The sequence below is a fragment of the Bufo bufo genome, chromosome 8, assembly GCF_905171765.1.
Source record: "Bufo bufo chromosome 8, aBufBuf1.1, whole genome shotgun sequence".
NCBI classification, from domain to species: Eukaryota; Metazoa; Chordata; class Amphibia; order Anura; family Bufonidae; genus Bufo; species Bufo bufo.
Window position 1 is genome coordinate 161,342,431 of NC_053396.1, and position 20,025 is coordinate 161,362,455.

Here is a 20,025-nt window from a genome sequence, read left to right on the forward strand (position 1 = left end):
CAAAATTTTACAACTGAAAGTGAAAAATGTCATTTTTTTGCAAAAAAATCGTTAAATTTCGATTAATAACAAAAAAAGTAAAAATGTCAGCAGCAATGAAATACCACCAAATGAAAGCTCTATTAGTGAGAAGAAAAGGAGGTAAAATTCATTTGGGTGGTAAGTTGCATGACCGAGCAATAAACGGTGAAAGTAGTGTAGGTCAGAAGTGTAAAAAGTGGCCTGGTCTTTCAGGGTGTTTAAGCACTGGGGGCTGAGGTGGTTAAAGGTGCCTTTATGCGAGCTAGCAAACAAAGTCAAGAAGAGTGTTTGATGATTAAGGACAAATCCAAAGAAGTGGAGGACATCAAGAAGTATAAATCCTCATTCATCACTACCTACAATCCCAATCATGAGGTCCTGAGAAGTATATTAAACAAAACACTGGAACATATAAAAAAAAAAAAAAAGACCCCTATCTTAAGGAGCCCATTCCATCTAGACCACAGATTACTTTCAGGAGAACAAGGACTCTGAAGAACATACTAGCGCCAAGTAAATTAAAAAAGAAAGTGTTGATACCAACAATTACTGCTAGTTGTTATCCCGACTGTGTGGGTAGCTACAAATGTAGCCATACCCAATGTAAGTGCTGTACCAGCATTTCCAATCAAACCAAAACCTCCAGGAGCAATGTAACGGGAGAAGATTTCCCCATAAAAAGTTTTGTGAATTGTTCACCCTCATATATCGTTTATCTTCTGGAATATGGAGTGCGGTCTACAGTATGTGGGCCGTACTATCCAGTCAGTCAGCGAGCGCTTGAACAAACAATGGTGGAACATCATGCGTGGATTTTCAAAGCATAGTGTGTCCCGACACTTTCTCTCTGCCCACGAAAAGGACCCCTCCAAACTGACCATCACACCCATTGAACACATCACTGATACCTGTTCCAATAGATTTAGAACGCTGCAAAAGAGAAATGTTCTGGTTTTTAAATTACAGACCCTTGAACCATATGGCTTAAAGTTTAGAAAACAAATGTTTTTAGTTCATTCATACTGCAAGCAGCTCCTCTTTACCATTCCCATCCTTTTGGAAATCCATCCAATTTTTCCCTCTGTACCCCTAGTTTGATCTTGCCCACACCCCCAATTTAGTGATCCCACAACTGTCATCAGTGTATATATACTCCTATGGAATTGCGATCATTCATCCAATCTATTATCAATTCATTGATTAATAACTTATTGTCTATCTTCATACAAATCTATTTGCCTTTATTTTTATTTTACTTTTTGATTTTACATCATTATTCACAACTTGTTCACTCAGCCAGCAACAGCTTTTCTTCAGTTTACTTCACAAATTAGGTCACACTGCACACCATATACATGGTTCCCTTTCATTCTATCTTCCTTCAACCCCCAGATCTTTGGCCACCGGCACCCCCTGTTCTTCAAGCAACATCACTGGCAATATCATGCTCATCGGCACTAGTTCTGCTCATACATAATTTCCCTCCACTCACCACAGATTAGGCACATTTATCTATCCCTCCATATCATCCTTCATTACAATTTTGACATAATCAGTTGTCTGGCATCTACACCAGGCAACTGATTATGATTATGTGATCTCACATTAAACCCCCCTCCCCTTCTCCCCCCTATTGTGTGTATGAATAACTATGAGATCTGCTCCTGGGAGCCGTCCTTTCATTGGTTCATTTGGAGTTTAATTTTATATAGGATGTGTTACATTTTTCATAATTGTTTGTAATTATTTTATAAATTCCTATATTATTTATCTGGTAATACACATTTTTACACATACATGTATATATATTATAATCATCTTTTTTTTTTTGACTTGACAAAGGGGTCTGTTGTACCCCGAAACGCGTTGCCCTTGAATAAATCAAAATTTACTTGACACCTGGTTGTGCTCCTGCTCCTTGTGTTGTCCACACGTTCGCTTGACTCCTATGGTCCAGCGTTTCTCTAGTACTACTGCTCACCTGACCGGTGGTTTGGCTTCCGCCCAGGGTTATTGGACAAATCCGGCTGCACCAAACAACAACTATCTTCATCCTGCCTTCATTGTGGTTGCGCCTAATTTGGTGCAACCCGAATAGGTGAAGGCATTGTTGTTTGACTTACTTACCCCTATGAGCGCCTCTCTTCTTTTTTGCCATTAACTTCAAATGGGGAGAGCGTTTGGTGGTGGCCGGACCGGAGTCCTCCAGCCACCACTCTGCGGGCTCCGTTCCGGATAAAGGTGCAGGTCTCAGCAGTGGGACCAGCACCTATAAGACAATGGGGGCGTGTCCTAGCGATATACCCCCATTGTCTGAGATGAGACAAGCCCTTTAATACAAGGCACTTACTAATGTATTGTGTGTCCATATTGCCTCGATTCAATATTCCCATCACATTATACACTACTCATATCTGGGGGTTATGACCACCCTGCAATCCTGCAGCAGTGGTCATGCTTGAACACTAAAGGAAAAAGCAGCGGCCTCTCTGTTGGCTGGGACTGTGGGAATGCATATAGGCACACAAGCGCTGTATCTGCGCTGCAACAGTAGCCGTAACCCCTGAAATTTAGCAGTGTATAATGTGATGAAAATGAATCACGGCAGCGGAGGCAATATGGACAATCCCAATACATTAGTGTCTTATATTAACTTTCTCTACATGATAAATGCTATTTGCTGAAGTGAGACAACAGCTTTAACTGAGAACTCGCCACACAGGAGGCAATAATTGCAGTACCTGGCAGCGCACACTGGAAACATCCAATGACCATCAGGTGAACAATAATGTGGTGCGGGGGAGAATTTTTTTTTTACCACAAAAATCTGAACGCAAGTGACCCAGCACCATCCATGGGATGCAGGTGACAAAGCAGCACAGAAGGCAGCATAAATAGACAGATTCGGTACACCTTTAAAATACACACTGAATTACAAAACTTAGGCAAGAAACAGATCTAGAAACAAGGATACTGGTGTGTTTAAATACCATGAAGAATTCTTACACCGATCCAAAAAGCACTAGCTATTCCATTTACAGTTATACCTTCTGTCCTGCGCTAGCACCAGCATGCAGTGCAGGGACTTTTTTTTTTTTTTGCCAAAGCATCTTTTACTATGTGATCACCAATTACTGCAACCTTTAGGAAGATTTATCCTTACAGGTATATTCCTTGTGATGGGTTTTCCTGTATCTTGGCTTTATCATGCAGAGCGCAGTGATAGTGATAGGTCTTGTGACAAGTCTTCACCTCACACCCAATCGTTGCACCAGGACAGTGACACAAAGTGCACATCTAGGAAGACAACCAGAAAGAAAGACATTAGAGAAACACATACAGAACAAGTTCTACTGAGGTAATGATAGACTATATATGCAAATATTCATCTTTACGTTTTACTTTAAAGGGATAGCCCCACGAAAAATATTCAAAAGTTTTTAAACCAGCATCTGGACCTGAATACTTTTGTAATTACATGCATTTAAAATTTTGCATAGCCACTGAGTTATTCGATAAAATGCATCTCTAACACCACCTGCTGTTTTTTTTTTTCTTATTTCTTTGACTTGCTCACTGAGATGGTCGCACATGCTCAGTTGCATCCTTCAACTGCTGCCTGAGCTGTGATAGGGAGAGCTGAGACACGCCCCCTTAGCTGAAGCAGAAAAGACACTCCCCTTGAGTTGTCAGCTTGATGTAAATCTAACAGAGCAATGAATGGGGAGATCTCTGGATCCATGTGAAGTGCAGGGCTGGTTCTAGCTTTGTTAAAAAGATCATCATGTACTATATGAGGTCTAATTTTCATTTTTAACATTAATGATAGAATAACCCTTTAAATAGTAACCTGCATTCTCAGGGCCTACTGCAGATATGCAATGGATGCTGCCATTTTAACATATTAAGGCCTTATGCAAACAGCGAAATCGTGTGCACAGAGTAGGTCTGGAGCTGTTCACACTGGGGGCCGGTACACATTGCTCAGAACATGTGCAGATAATCTTCCCTAAAGGCAATAGTTCAAACAGATAATGCTAGTAGATGTAGTTTAGGGACAGGATAACTACTACTGACATTGTCCATGATTCCCATAGGGGGGTCAGAAAAAAAATCTTTAAACCTTGCCATTTATTCAAAGTTTGAATAAAAAAAAAGACTTTATACTGCAGTCCTGCTGCATGTTCCCAGTCTCTACATGGCAACAGTGGGCAGCAGCAATACGAGTCTCCATTTGTGCTATGATTGGTTTGGCAGGAGCTGGAAGCCCCTGCCCTGCGCGATCCAGCACAGGGCAAGGGAGAGCATAGGGGCATGAAATGCTCATAACAGGGGGGCTGCCTGGGTGAAATTCAGGCTATGTCCGGGTTCAGCTCTGAGTTTTGGAGAACACAATCTACAGCATGGGTGTCAAACATGCGGCCCGGCAAAGATGCAGCATCGCAGACTGCTATGTATGAGCCGGGAGAGAGGAGGGGCTGGAGTCCGTAACTAGGGGCGGGGCCCGGTGCAGTCACTGTACTCTTACACCGGGCCCCGCCGCTCACCAAAGTATTTATAAACGTGAATCCTTATCCTGTTATTAAGTTGAACTAACGCTGCGCTCTCCCATGTTCCCCTGTATCCCCATAGCACTTACTTAAGCTCCCATAGCAGGCAGAGCGGACGGCACCAGTAACGTCACTCACTGACGTCGAGCGCCTGCTCCGCCCACTTTATGAATGAAGCAGGCGGAGCAGACGCGCGACGTCAGTGAGTGACGTTACTGCTGCCGTCCGCTCTGCCTGCTATTGAAGCTTAAGTAAGTGCTGTGGGGATACAGGGGAACATGGGAACATGGGAGAGGGCAGCGTTAGTTCAACTTAATAACAGGATAAGGATTCACGTTTATAAATACTTCGGTGAGCAGAGGGCCGGTGTATTGGGGGACACTGTTATGAGGGGGATCTGTGGATGACATATAGCAGTGTCATCCACAGATCCCCCCCATAACAGTTCCATCCACAGATCCCCCCCACCTCATAACAATGCCATCCACAGATATCCCACCCCATAGCAGTACCATCCACAGATATCCCACCCCATAGCAGTACCATCCACAGATATCCCACCCCATAGCAGTACCATCCACAGATATCCCACCCCATAGCAGTACCATCCACAGATATCCCACCCCATAGCAGTACCATCCACAGATATCCCACCCCATAGCAGTACCATCCACAGATATCCCACCCCATAGCAGTTCCATCCACAGATATCCCACCCCATAGCAGTACCATCCACAGATATCCCACCCCATAGCAGTACCATCCACAGATATCCCACCCCATAGCAGTACCATCCACAGATATCCCACCCCATAGCAGTTCCATCCACAGATATCCCACCCCATAGCAGTACCATCCACAGATATCCCACCCCATAGCAGTTCCATCCATAGATATCCCACCCCATAGCAGTACCATCCACAGATATCCCACCCCATAGCAGTACCATCCACAGATGCCCATAACAGTGCCATCCACAGATCCCCCATAACAGCGCCATCCACAGATCCCCCATAACAGCGCCATCCACAGGTCCCCCATAACAGCGCCATCCACAGGTCCCCCATAACAGTGCCATCCACAGGTCCCCCATAACAGTGCCATCCACAGGTCCCCCACATGACAGTGCGTCATCCACAGATCCCCCATAATAGTGTCATGCACAGATCTCACTTGTGTTATTGGGCAACGGGATGTTGGGGGTCAGCAGTCATGAAACAACAATGTTGTTCTATGAAAATGTACGATTTTTTTTATTTTTTTTTTATGCGGCCCACATAAACCTAAATTTTGTTTTTTTGGCCCATGTTAGCCTTTGAGTTTGACATGCTTGATCTACAGCCTCTGTATGGGATCTGATATATAGTAGGGCCCAATATAATCTATGTACAGACATGTAGTACATTTGCGTGCTCAAGGCCCATCACTAAGCACGCTCTGTACGGCCTTTTGCACACGACCGTATGGCTTTTTTAGTATCTTGCAGTCCGAAAAAAAAAAAAAAAAAAAAACGGATCACGTCCGTGTGCATACCATTTTTTGCGGAATGGAACAGCTGGCCCCTGATAGAACAGTACTATGCTTGTCCGTTATGCAGACAATAATAGGACATGTTCTATCTTTGAACAGAACGGAAATACGGAAACGGAAAGCATACGGAGAACCTTCCGTTTTTTTTTTTTGCGGATCCATTGAAATGAATGGTTCCGTATACGGTCCGTAGACAAAAAACAGAACGTAAACTGAAAAAAAAAAAAATGTAAAGTCATATGCCCAAGCAGCAAATATTTTTCATTGCGGATATGGCCAGAAATTCACATTTAAAAATTAGAACAGATCTTGCATGCAGATTGTTGCCTATTTGACACGTTTCATTGCATAGTCAGACAAGAATACATATTAGATTTAATAGTACGATACAAAAAGACATACCAGTTTCTTGCCCCTTCTCAGTTCCTTCTGTATGTCTTCTATAGAAAAACCTCCAAGGTTTTCATTGTCAGATTGTGAAGATACAAGTGCAGAAGAAAACAGCTAGAGAAATATGGAAATTGTATCATTAGTCTCATTCTTGGGAAGTTTACTATACTCCAACTATACAAAGCCCAGCAGAAGATATAAACTAGGCACAGACAGTCTGACACGCGTTTCATGCCTCGGATACATCACTTACACATATAGAAAGGGTAAATGAAGGCAAGAAGTGTTTTCCTCAAGAATTGATACCAACCAAACATCTATGGTGTGCTGCCACCTTCTGGTTGTTGGACATCAGTAGCTGTCCACATTCCTTCTCTCTGTTTGACCGGCAGAATCCACATTTACGTTGCCGCAGTGCTCCTTTTTTCTGTCCAGAAGAGCCCGACATGATCTGCAACTCACTCTACGCCAAGTTCACAAAATACTAGCGAAAGGATCAGGAGAAAAAAAAATAAAAAATTAAAAAATAAAATACGCTATTGTATCATGAATCCCATTTTAGATGAGTAAGGCTACATGCACACGACCGTGACGTTTTTTGCGGTCCGCAAAAAACAGAAGCCGCCCGTGTGCCTTCCGCAATTTGCGGAATGGAACGGGCGGCCCATTGTAGAAATGCCTGTTCTTGTCCGCAAAACGGACAAGAATAGGACATGCTATTATTTTTTTTTGCGGGGCCTTGGAACGGTGCAACTCCGTGTGCTGTCCGCATCTTTTGCGGCCCCGTTGAAGTGAATAAGTCCGCATCCGAGCCGCAAAAACTATGGCTCGGATGCGGACCCGAACAACGGTCATGTGCATGAGGCCTAAGTCTGAGTTTAAACTTCACATCAGCGTTCGGCCTTTCCGTTATCCTGCTCTATTATACGAGCAAAAAGGACGGAATCAGCACATAACAGACGAACGGAGGCTATGGGGCCCATAGACTTTAATGGGGTCCGTTAGGTTTCTGCTCAGAGAAAGATTTTTGAAGTGGAGACTAAAGTCATGCGTGCACAACTTTTGTCTCTACTTCAAAAATCTTCATTATAGTTTATAGGGCCTCAGTTATGTGCCGAATCCGTCCTATAACGGAGAGTGAGAACGGTAAGGCTGGATGCTGGTGTGAACTCAGTCTTACCAGGAGATACTGCCTCTAAGATCTGCAGTCTCCCCTCTCCCATCATGCTCTAACATAAGGACAGACCCCAGCCTCGCTACATGACGTCCTATTTACACATGATAAGAGGGCGAGCACTGTAGATGTTCCTGCGCTCTCCTTCATGGGACATGGTGGATCAGGAGAGGAACTGACCTCTCACACAGTGGATTTTGTGTGCACCACTGTTCATTAAGTTGTGGACAATTTCCACAGCTAATCATAGGGGTCTCGGGAGTCAGACCGCGCACCAATCTCTCAAACAAAAAAAAAATATATATTTTTTTTTAAAAGGGGGTGTCCAGGATTCTCTGAACAGGCCATGGCTATCTGATCAATGGGGGTCTGACACCCGCACCAATAAACTATTCCGCAGCCGCTCCGGATCTACACCTCCATCCATTGTGTAATGGTCACTGCAGCGCTGCTCCCGATGAAGTAACCAGCTCCATCCACTACATAATGGACTGTGTTATTCCGGCAGCAGATCTACTGATCGGCAGGGGAGGGGGTGGTGTCGGACCCCCAACCAATCAGATAGCGATGGCTCATTCTCAGGATAGGCCATCACCTGTAAATCCTTACACCCTGGACAACCCATTTAAAGCTTTGTTCACACCTGCATTGTGGCTTCTGCTGTTCTGGATACATCACGACAGACCCCAGCAGCCCATGACAAACCCATTAACGTATAAAGGGGTCACTTGGGTTTTAGGAAGGAGTCTATTGTTACAGACTAGAATATGGCGCTGCCTGCAGTGCTATCCTTCAATTAACAATACCTTACGAAATCTCCGACAAAGGCCCCTAACAGTCCCTGTACACATGTGATTGGGGGGGGGGGGGGGGGGAGATCTGTTAGTACCCCCGCGGATTGTGAGCGGCAGTGCCCATCCCTGTTCTCAGCACAGAGATGGCAGAACATGTCACTACAGTGGATGGAAAACAAGGGAACAGTCAGCCTCCTCCATCAGCCCTTTCCTTATCTCCCATTAAACAGTAACCAAACCTCTGCGGTCAGTTAGGGACCCCTTAACTCAAGGATGAGCACTGAGTGGGGTGGGGGTCCCAGTGGTCAAACGTCAAATTTAAAGGGGTTCTCCGGGCTTTGAATATTGATAACCTATCCTCAGGGTAGATCATCAGTATCAGATTGGCGGGGGTCCGACACCCCCACAAATCAGCTGTATAAAGGGAAGGTGCGTACGGTCTCTCTTCCTGCTCACTGCTGTTATGTCTATAGCAAGCAGGAAGAGAGGCTGGAGACGGCACGCGCTGATTGCCGGGGGTGCTGGTTGTCAGACCCCCGCCAAACTGATACTGATGACCTACCCTGAGGATAGGTCATCAATATTAAAAGCCCAGAGAACCCCTTTAAAACTGAAACAAAAAATTCTTAGAGAAAAAAATAAATAAAGTAATCAGTTGCTCTTTAGCATCTACCATGGATCTCCGCTGTCAGTTTCTCATCTGTAAGAAATAGTAATGTAGAGTCGCACTCGCCAGATCTTGTGGTCATCCGGATGCAGCAGCCTGCCTGGGGCCCTAGATCCATAAAGGCTCCTACATGTAGAATCCAATGAGTGATAACGGAGGCAGCATGAGTTTCTCATCTGTAGGCAGGCGGTAAACCTCTGCCTAGCTGAACCCACGCTTTACCGCGCCAATGTCCTAAGGCACCTGGACCCCCCTTCCCATCTCAGCAGACAGGCGGCACAATGGTTTACCTTGGCTGTCCGTCCTCTGCGCTTAGACCTGGCCACACCATTACCCCTGAGATACAGAACTGTGGACATTTATCCTCCTCTGTCAGCATTCCTTCTAATTCAACAAAACAGGGGGCACCGGCTCATGAGAGGCCAACCCATAAAACTGGTAGTCCTGTCTCCATTTACAGATATAGAAAATCAACGCAGCACTCTTCTTGTAAAAAACGCAGTGGCTTGAGAAGGATCCCGGAAGGGGATTGAAACGTTGCCTATTTTGTGTCACATGTGTGAATAAAGACACTGCGTTTTTTACAAGAAGAGTGCTGCATTGATTTTCTATGAATGTACAAGTCTGTGGTCAAGGGCGAGATGCTTGCACCGGATGATCTCTAAAGTGAGTGCTGCCGGAACACACAAATAAATATATATATATATATATATATAAAAAAATATAATGGAAATGATGGCGGCACTGGAGAAACAGATGCTAGCGGGTGCTAGGTCCAGGGATATAGCTGCTTACCCCGTAGAGATAAAGACGAAAAACGGACAGCACTCCAGATAAAAAGCAATGGTGTTTATTCACCCATGTGGAAGGCAACGTTTCAGCTCAAGCTTGAGAAAGGCTCTTGTATGAGCTGAAACGTTGCCTTCCACATGGGTGAATAAACACCATTGCTTTTTATCTGGAGTGCTGTCCGTTTTTCGCTATATAGAGAGAGGAAAAAAGAAGGAATTCGGCGGCACCAGTAAACGGGCCCAGGTGCAAAGTCCAAGGGAATTAGCTTCTCACCCTTAATATACACATGAAATGGGACAGCGCTCCAAGACTGTTCCACATGGGTGAATAAAGACATCATGTTTTTTCAAGTCTTGGAGTGCTGTCCGATTTCATGCATGTGTGTATGTATATATATTTATATTTTAGGACTGTTACCTGGCAACCAGCACAGCAGCCAGTGGGTGACTACTCAGAAGCCCCTGCACTCCTAGGGGGTGGGGTCGGCAGGTCACCCAGCAGTCTGGTGGCACAGGTGACAACCCCGCTCTGGTGTCATGCCCGGCTGTGTACCCCTAGCCATATGGCAGCACTATCATTATAGACATGGGGTGACAGCTCCAGCTGAGGGCCCCTGCTTACATCTGTCACCCAGGGCTCCAGTCTCCATGAGGGGCCCCACTAGACAGTCAGCCCCCTGCTACCCCCAGGAGCCGGGCTTCAGCACACAAGCCCGCTGTCAGTCTGCACAGCGCCCCCACCAGTGATTCATTCATCCCCTCATGTCCTTCTCCCACAGTGGGCTCCGCCGGGAGTCACGGGCTGCCCGGCCTGTCTACAGGGAGCGTCCTGTGAAGCCCCGACACTGCGGCACAGAAGCCCCGGGGTCCCTCCGCCTGCCCCCGGCCCGCACTCACCCACTGAGCCCCGCACTGTCACTCTTATTCCGGGAACAGCACCGTAATCTCTAGTGTTTGTTTCCTTTCATTCGAAGACGCACGACGTAGTGACGTCACTCCAACGGCGGGAAGAACCGTCACACGCCCCCTGTACGCACGCCGCGCATTAACCCCCTCACGGCCTGAGGCAAGCAGTGATTCCCTGCCGTGCTGCGCCATGCAGGCTGTGACTGGGAGAGAACATGAGTCACTGGTTCTGTATGAAGTGTAGCCTACAATTATCGGTCTACAGCAGGGCACTGTGGGAGTTGTAGTTTTTCAACAGCTGGAGGTTGGGCATCCCTGCTGTATACATTATCTATGGGGGCCGCCAGAAATAGGAGATCTCTGTACTCCGCTGTCTCTGGCAGTCCTATAGAGAATAAAGAGGGGGGATGGGACTGGAAGCCCGTTTTTGGGAATGGCGAGGGTCCGCGGTCAGACCTCCAGCAATCAATTATCCTGTGGATAGGGGATAACTTGACACAACCCCTTTAGGGCTCTTTCACACTTGCGTTCTTGTCTTCCGGCATAGAGTTCCGTCGTCGGGGCTCTATGCCGGAAGAATCCTGATCAGTTTTATCCTAATGCATTCTGAATGGAGAGAAATCCGTTCAGGATGTCTTCAGGAACGGAACGTTTTTTGGCCGGAGAAAATACCGCAGCATGCTGCGCTTTTTGCTCCGGCTAAAAATCCGAAACACTTGCCGCAAGGCCGGATCCGGAATGAATGCCCATTGAAAGGCATTGATCCGGATCCGGCCTTAAGCTAAACGTCGTTTCGGCGCATTGCCGGAGCCGACATTTAGCTTTTTCTGAATGGTTACCATGACGCTAAAGTCCTGACAGCCATGGTAAAGTGTAGTGGGGAGCGGGGGAGCAGTATACTTACCGTCCGTGCGGCTCCCCGGGCGCTCCAGAGTGACGTCAGGGCGCCCCAAGCGCATGGATCACGTGATCACATGGATCACGTCATCCATGCGCATGGGGCGCTCTGACGTCATTCTGGAGCGCCCCGGGAGCCGCACGGACTGTAAGTATACCGCTCCCCCGCTCCTACTATGGCAACCAGGACTTTAATAGCGTCCTGGGTGCCATAGTAACACTGAAAGCATTTTGAAGACGGCTCCGTCTTCAAATGCATTCAGTACACTTGCGTTTTTCCGGATCCGGCGGGCACCTCCGGCAACGGAAGTGCACGCCGGATCCCAACAACGCAAGTGTGAAAGAGGCCTTAATGAGCGGACAATGCTCTGGAGCAAACGAATCCTTCCTTATCATTGACCTGTGCAGTGACCCATGGAACCGGGCCCTTAGGCCTCTTTCACACTTGCGTTGTCCGGATCAGTCGTGTACTCCATTTGCCGGAAGTGCCCGCCGGATCCGTAACACCGCAAGTGAACTGACGCTATTAAAGTCCTGGTTGCCATAGTAGTAGTGGGGAGCGGGGGAGCAGTATACTTACAGTCCGTGCGGCTCCCGGGGCGCTCCAGAATGACGTCAGAGCGCCCCATGCGCATGGATGACGTGTCCATACGATCATGTCATCCATGCGCGCGGGGCGCCCTGACGTCACTCTGGAGCGCCCGGGGAGCCGCACGGACGGTAAGTATACTGCTCCCCCGCTCCCCACTACACTTTACCATGGCAACCAGGACTTTAGCGTCCTGGCAGCCATGGTAACCATTCAGAAAAAGCTAAACGTCGGATCCGGTAATGCGCCGAAACGACGTTTAGCTTAAGGCCAGATCCGGATTAATGCCTTTCAATGGGCATTAATTCCGGATCCGGCCTTGCGGCAAGTGTTCCGGATCTTTGACCGGAGCAAAAAGCGCAGCATGCTGCGGTATTTTCTCAGGCCAAAAAACGTTCCGTTCCGGAACTGAAGACATCCTGATGCATCCTGAACGGATTTATCTCCATTCAGAATGCATGGGGATAATCCTGATCAGGATTCTTCCGGCATAGAGCCCCGACGACTGAACTCTATGCCGGAACAGAACAACGCAAGTGTGAAAGAGCCCTTATCCAGGTCCCCGTATCTACATAGTGGCATCTGCTCTGAGAAAGGCGCTTTTGGCCACAAAGAGGTTTCACTGTATTAGGGAAGGCTCCCATTTCTCTAAGGGCTCATGCACACAACCATAGCCGTTTTTGCGGTCCGAAAATTGCGGATCCGCAGAAAATGTATGCCGGCTGTGTGAATTCCACATTTTGCGTAATGGACCGTACAGGCCTTACTGTTTCTGTATACCATCCGCAAAAAAATGATTAAATACGAAAACCATACGGATATGTTTTGTGCAATAACGGAAGAGGACTTAAATCAGAGAAAAAAAAAACCCTCAGATACGAAACAACGGATCGGTGAAAAACGGACCACGAAACAACAACGGTCGTGTGTATGAGCCCTTAGGGACATGCTGTCTGACAACCCTATTGAAAAGACTTGGTCTGTTGGGCACTTGTTTCAATTATATTCCGTCAGGTTTCTGGCAGGAAGAATAATGTAGTATGGTTCACTGGTGTATCCAGTAAAAAGAAAGGAAACCCAAGGGATCCAGTATAATCCAATAAAAAAAATTAAAAAAAAAGCGTCTAATATACCTGCTACCTGGTCCTCTGGTGGTCCCTTTTGCTTGGATCGACCACCAGAGGACACAGGCAGCTCTGTAAGTAGCACCAAACACCACTACACTACACCCCCCCTGTCACTTATTAACCCCTGATCACCCCATATTAGACTCCCTGATCACCCCCTGTCATTGATCACCCCCCTGTAAGGCTCAATTCAGACGTCCGTATGTGTTTTGCGGATCCACAAAACACATACGGACGTCTGAATGGAGCCTTACAGGGGGGTGATCACCCCATATAGACTCCCTGATCGCCCCCCTGTCATTGATCACCCCCCTGTAAGGCTCCATTCAGACGTCCGTATGTGTTTTGCGGATCCTCAAAACACGGACACTGCGGATCCGCAAAACACGGACACCGGCAATGTGCTTTCCACATTTTGCGGATCCGCACATTGCCAGAACTATATAGAAAATGCCTTTTCTTGTCCGCAATTGCGGACAAGAATAGGACATGTTCTATAGGCTCTACAAAAAACGCAGTGTTCACCCGATCAGGCCTGATCTTGTGCGCACACTTGCGTTCAGTCCGCCCCACCGCAGTGACAGAATATTTTTTTTTTCTGATCACTGCAAAAACACCGTAAAATCGCTGCGGCGCTATAAAGATCACTTTTGAGGGGCATGGCGAGTTCATAGAAGATTTAGCGGAAATTGATTATTTTATTTATTTTTTCTTACAAAGTCTCATATTCCACTAACTTGTGACAAAAAATAAAATCTCACATGAACTCACCATACCCCTCACGGAATCCAAATGCGTAAAATTTTTAGACATTTATATTTCAGACTTCTTCTCACGCTTTAGGGCCCCTAAAATGCCAGGGCAGTATAAATACCCCACATGTGACCCCATTTTGGAAAGAAGACACCCCAAGGTATTTCGTGAGGGGCATGGCGAGTTCATGTAAAATTTAATTTTTTTGTCACAAGTTAGTGGAATGAGACTTTGTCAGAGAAAAAAAAAAGAAAAAAATCATTTTCCACTAACTTGTGCCCAAAAAAATATATTCTAGGAACTCGCCATGCCCCTCACGGAATACCTTGGGGTGTCTTCTTTCCAAAATGGGGATCACTTGTGGGGTATTTATACTGCCCTGGCATTTTAGGGGCCCTACAGCGTGAGAAGTAGTTTGGAATCCAAATGCGTAAAAAATGCCCTGTGAAATCGTAAAGATTCTCATTGGAATTTGGGCCCTTTTGCGCACCTAGGCTGCAAAAAAGTGTCACACATGTGGTATCGCCGTACTCAGGAGAAGTAGAGCAATGTGTTTTGGGGTGTATTTTTACATATACCCATACTGTGTGTGAGAAATATCTCTGTAAATGACAACTTTAAAAAAAAGATTATACAAAGTTGTCAATTTACAGAGATATTTCTCTCACCCAGCATGGGTATATGTAAAAATACACCCCAAAACACATTGCCCTACTTCTCCTGAGTACAGCGATACCACGTGTGACACTTTTTTGCAGCCTAGGTGCGTAAAGGGGCCAAAAGTCCAACGAGTACCTTTAGGCTTTACAGGGTTACTCACAATTTAGCCCCACCCAAAATGCCAGAACAGTAAACACACCCCACAAATGACCCCATTTCGGAAAGTAGACACCCCAAGGTATTCGCTGAGGGGCATAGTGAGTCCATGAAATATTGAACTTTTTGTCACAAGTGAGCGGAAAGGGAGACTTTGTGAGAAAAAAAAAAAAAACAATTTCCGCTAACTTGTGCCAAAAAAAAATAATATTCTATGAACTCGCCATGCCCCTCACGGAATACCTTGGGGTGTCTTCTTTCCAAAATGGGGTCACTTGTGGGGTATTTATACTGCCCTGGCATTTTAGGGGCCCTAAAGGGGGAGAAGAAGTCTGGAATCCAAATGCCTAAAAATGCCCTCACTCATTGGAATTTGGGCCCCTTTGCGCACCTAGGCTGCAAAAAAAGTGTCACACAAGTGGTATCGCTGTACTCAGGAGAAGTAGGGCAATGTGTTTTGGGGTGTCTTTTTACATATACCCATGCTGGGTGAGAGAAATATCTCTGTAAAATGACAACTTTGTATAAAAAAAAATAAAGGGAAAAGTTGTCTTTTATAGAGATATTTATCTCACCCAGCAAGGGTATATGTAAAAATACACCCCAAAACACATTGCCCTACTTCTCCTGAGTACGGAGATACCACATGTGTGACACTTTTTTGCAGCCTAGGTGCGCAAAGGGGCCCAAATTTCAAAGAGTATCTTTACGATTTTACAGGGCATTGTTTACGCATTTGGATTCCAAACTACTTCTCACGCTTTAGGTCCCCTAAAATGCCAGGGCAGTATAAATACCCGACAAGTGACCCCTCATGACTCTGAGTCATTTGCCCCCCCCCCCCATGCACATTTCTCCAGTCCAAACAGAACCAGGGCGGCGCCATGGCACATTTCTCCAGCAGTGCCAGTACATACACAGACATCTCTTTAATGACTGTGCCCCCTCCCCCCCCCCAATCCAATGCACATTTCTCCAGTTCAAAAAACAGAACCAGAGCGGGCTAGTACACTGGCTGGCACTACTGGGACGGGTGAGATGGTGGGAATGGGATCCAGTAACTAAGTTGTTATAATTAATCAACCTACCTACCTGGCTGCCTCCTGTCACAGTCTCAGAAGATTCTTCTTTGTGCGGGCCGCGGGCCTTCCCTGGCAGAGTCTGGGCTGTGGCTGGCTGCCGCTGCTCGCTTCTTCTCTGTTCTGGGGGGCGGAGCTGTGGCAACGTCAGACAGACGCGAAGACGTGCCTGCCTGTGCGGCACGCTCACTCACAGCCACCGCTCGAGTCTCTTAAAGAGGCAGGCAGAGCGGGGCTCAGAGCGGCCGCCGGCGGGGGGGCCCCCTCCTTTCCATATTAGTCCGGACCACGCGCCGCCCAGGACTCCATGCGCAGCTGCGCGTAGTGGAGTTAGAAAACTTAGTAGCTCTAGTATTGTAAGAGCCACATTCAAGGGGATAAAGAGCCGCGGTTTGCCGACCACTGGCATATACCATGGCCTGTGATGTCCCATCCCTTGCTTGCATGGACTTTGTGAAGCTTAGTCCTGCACAAGTCAATGGCATTGAGCTGCAATACCAAGCACAGCCTTTGTATGTACGGTAGTCTGCTTTGTATGCTATGAGAAGGCTGCACCACTTGTCCAAGCATTGCGGCCTCTTCAAACATCTCGTTGTCAGAGGTTCCGGAAGTCCTACCATCACCAGTGATATTGATGACCTATTCAATATTTAAAGGGGTATTTCCATCACATACAATGGGGGCATATCGCTAGGATATGCCTCCATTGTCTGATAGGTGTGGGTCCCAGAGGTGGGACCCGCACTTACAAGGAGAACGGAGCGGGGAGACCTGTGGCTGGAGGACACTGGGTTTCCCGGGGTCCGTCCACCACCAAGTGCTGCTCCCATACAAGTGAATGGGAGTGCACTGCTTGCTCCCATTCATTTCTACGGGGCAGACGGAAATAGCCAATCCGTTCTCCTTGTAGGTGGGTGTCCCAGAGGTGGGACCCGCACCTATCAGACAATGGGGGCAGATCCTAGCGATATTTCCCACATTGTACTGTATGTGATGGTAAAACCCCTTTACTACATGAAAAACCCCTTTAAGTTGGAAAAGTTTCACTAAGGCTACATGCACACGACCGTATGTGTATGGCATCCGTTTTTTTTTTGCGGATCCATTGTAATAATGCCTATCCTTGTCCGCAAACTAGAAAAAAAATAGGACATGCACTATTTTTTTTGCTAGGCAACGTTCCGTTCCGGACATACTGATGCGGACAGCACACCGCGTGCTGTCCGCGTTTTTTGCAGACCCATTGAAATTAATGGGTCCGCATCCTATCCACAAAAAAAACAAAATGGACACGGAAACAAACAACGTTCGTGTGCATGTAACCTAAGCTTAATGCATTCATTAGGGAACCCGTCACCTGTACAATGCTGCCCTCATCAAGGGCATCATACTGTAGTGACAGATCAGCCTGTTGAAATCGGCGGTCACCACTGTGATGGCTGTCAGTACTTTTATAATACTGACCTGCGGAAGCCTCCAGTGCAGCACCAGCCCTGCAAATGAGATGAGTCCAATGCTGCACACTATGGGGTTCAGTAGGTCAGTATTAATTTTATATATAGGTTTAAAATATAGGCTTGAGGAAGGCTCCTGTATAGAGCCGAAACGTCGGATGATCTTTGTGGGTAAATAAAGTATTTTTCTATTTTTTATCTCTTGGAGTGCTGCCCGTTTTTACATTATAATATATATATATATATATATATATATATATACACACACACACACACACACACACACACACACATATATACATACACACACTCACCTAAAGAATTATTAGGAACACCATACTAATACGGTGTTGGACCCCCTTTTGCCTTCAGAACTGCCTTAATTCTAGGTGGCATTGATTCCACAAGGTGCTGATAGCATTCTTTAGAAATGTTGGCCCATATTGATAGGATAGCATCTTGCAGTTGATGGAGATTTGAGGGATGCACATCCAGGGCACGAAGCTCCCGTTCCACCACATCCCAAAGATGCTCTATTGGGTTGAGATCTGGTGACTGTGGGGGCCATTTTAGTACAGTGAACTCATTGTCATGTTCAAGAATCCAATTTGAAATGATTCGAGCTTTGTGACATGGTGCATTATCCTGCTGGAAGTAGCCAGAGGATGGATACATGTTCTCATTCTGTTTACGCCAAATTCGGACTCTACCATTTGAATGTCTCAACAGAAATCGAGACTCATCAGACCAGGCAACATTTTTCTAGTCTTCAACAGTCCAATTTTGGTGAGCTCGTGCAAATTGTAGCCTCTTTTTCCTATTTGTAGTGGAGATGAGTGGTACCCGGTGGGGTCTTCTGCTGTTGTAGCCCATCCACCTCAAGGTTGTGCGTGTTGTGGCTTCACAAATGCTTTGCTGCATACCTCGGTTGTAACGAGTGGTTATTTCAGTCAACGTTGCTCTTCTATCAGCTTGAATCAGTCGGCCCATTCTCCTCTGACCTCTAGCATCCACAAGGCATTTTTGCCCACAGGACTGCCGCATACTGGATGTTTTTCCCTTTTCACACCATTATTTGTAAACCCTAGAAATGGTTGTGCGTGAAAATCCCAGTAACTGAGCAGATTGTGAAATACTCAGACCGGCCCGTCTGGCACCAACAACCATGCCACGCTCAAAATTGCTTAAATCACCTTTCTTTCCCATTCTGACATTCAGTTTGGAGTTCAGGAGATTGTCTTGACCAGGACCACATCCCTAAATGCATTGAAGCAACTGCCATGTGATTGGTTGACTAGATAATTGCATTAATGAGAAATAGAACAGGTGTTCCTAATAATTCTTTAGGTGAGTATATATATATATATATATATATATAAAATATAACAATGCCATCACAGCAGTGACCGTTAATTTTCTGACACTCTGATATGCAGTTTATTACTTGCTCCTAGTTTCAAAACTTTTATCCTGCAAACATCCTAGTAATATATGCTGAATGTAAGGTCTGTGTGTCCATGATGTTGCGGTCTTCCCTAGCTCTCACTTATCAATGCAGCTCTTCCTTGTGCTGACAAACACTGATGGTGAGCAGACATACAAGCGATGTGTTCTTTTTAATAGCTGATCGGCAGAGTTGCCAGGAGTCCTGAGGATAAGTCATCAATATAGCAAACTGGCCAACCCCTTTAATTTAGCATTTAGGAAACAAATAAGCGATAAAAATCTGTGAAAAGGTGTCCTTATCCTTAATGAACAGAGCCAAATTAGGGCACTTTCACACTTGCGGCAGGACGGATCCGACAGGCTGTTCACCCTGTCTGATCCGTCCTTCCGCTATTTTGCCATGCCACCGATCCGTCCGTCCCCATTGACTTTAATGGGGACGGGGGCGAAGCTCCGGCGCAGCACGGCGAAAGGCCGCCGACTAAAAGTCCTGCATGAAAAACCAACACCGTTTCCCTATACTCACTGCGTAAGGAATCCAGTATCACCTTTAGCGAAACCAATCTTAAGATACATAGATCAAAAAATAAATTATAACTCCATAATCAGTTGTAGTTCAAATAACACTCAATTTTATTAATACTCACAGAGTTATAACCATTTCTGGCCTCACAGAAAATTTAAGAACATTTAAAAATCCTAATCAGACTGCGGGTATATGGCAATTACTGATACAATCATATAAAGTGCGAGTGCAACAATATACATGGGAAAATATAATCAGTGCATACAAGTAATGCTCCTCTGTCCACATAGTGTGGTCACAGAATCAGACTTCCGATCCTGGATCCACAGGACTTTAACATACATACTGCCATAATAGAATAACATATATCTAGCAGATAATCTAGCATACTGACCCAAAATATCTGCCACAACCCGCCAGACTGTGCCCCGACGCGCGTTTCGCCGTCAGCTTTTTCAAAGTGCTGCATGTCCGACTTTTTAGTCCGGCGGCCTCTCACCGCGAACTGCCGTACT

General features: G+C 46.1%; 1 protein-coding gene across 3 annotated transcripts in view; it reads right to left on the reverse strand.

Annotated features, from left to right (window-relative positions):
• The window catches only part of PHF6 (PHD finger protein 6), a 60,699-nt gene that overhangs the window by 25,485 nt on the left and 15,189 nt on the right, over nt 1-20,025 (reverse strand). Inside the window, exons 1-4 of one of the 3 annotated variants that reach the window (XM_040405442.1) lie at nt 10,815-10,928; nt 6,802-6,975; nt 6,504-6,605; nt 3,185-3,318 (exon numbers count right to left, since the gene is read on the reverse strand). In XM_040405442.1, coding sequence (XP_040261376.1) covers nt 3,185-3,318; nt 6,504-6,605; nt 6,802-6,939 — 374 coding nt within the window. In that variant the 5' untranslated portion in view covers nt 6,940-6,975; nt 10,815-10,928. Of the gene's footprint in view, nt 1-3,184; nt 3,319-6,503; nt 6,606-6,801; nt 6,976-9,416; nt 9,571-10,814; nt 10,929-20,025 lie in introns of those variants that run through there. The other 2 variants (XM_040405443.1, XM_040405444.1) reach the window with 2 other exon arrangements.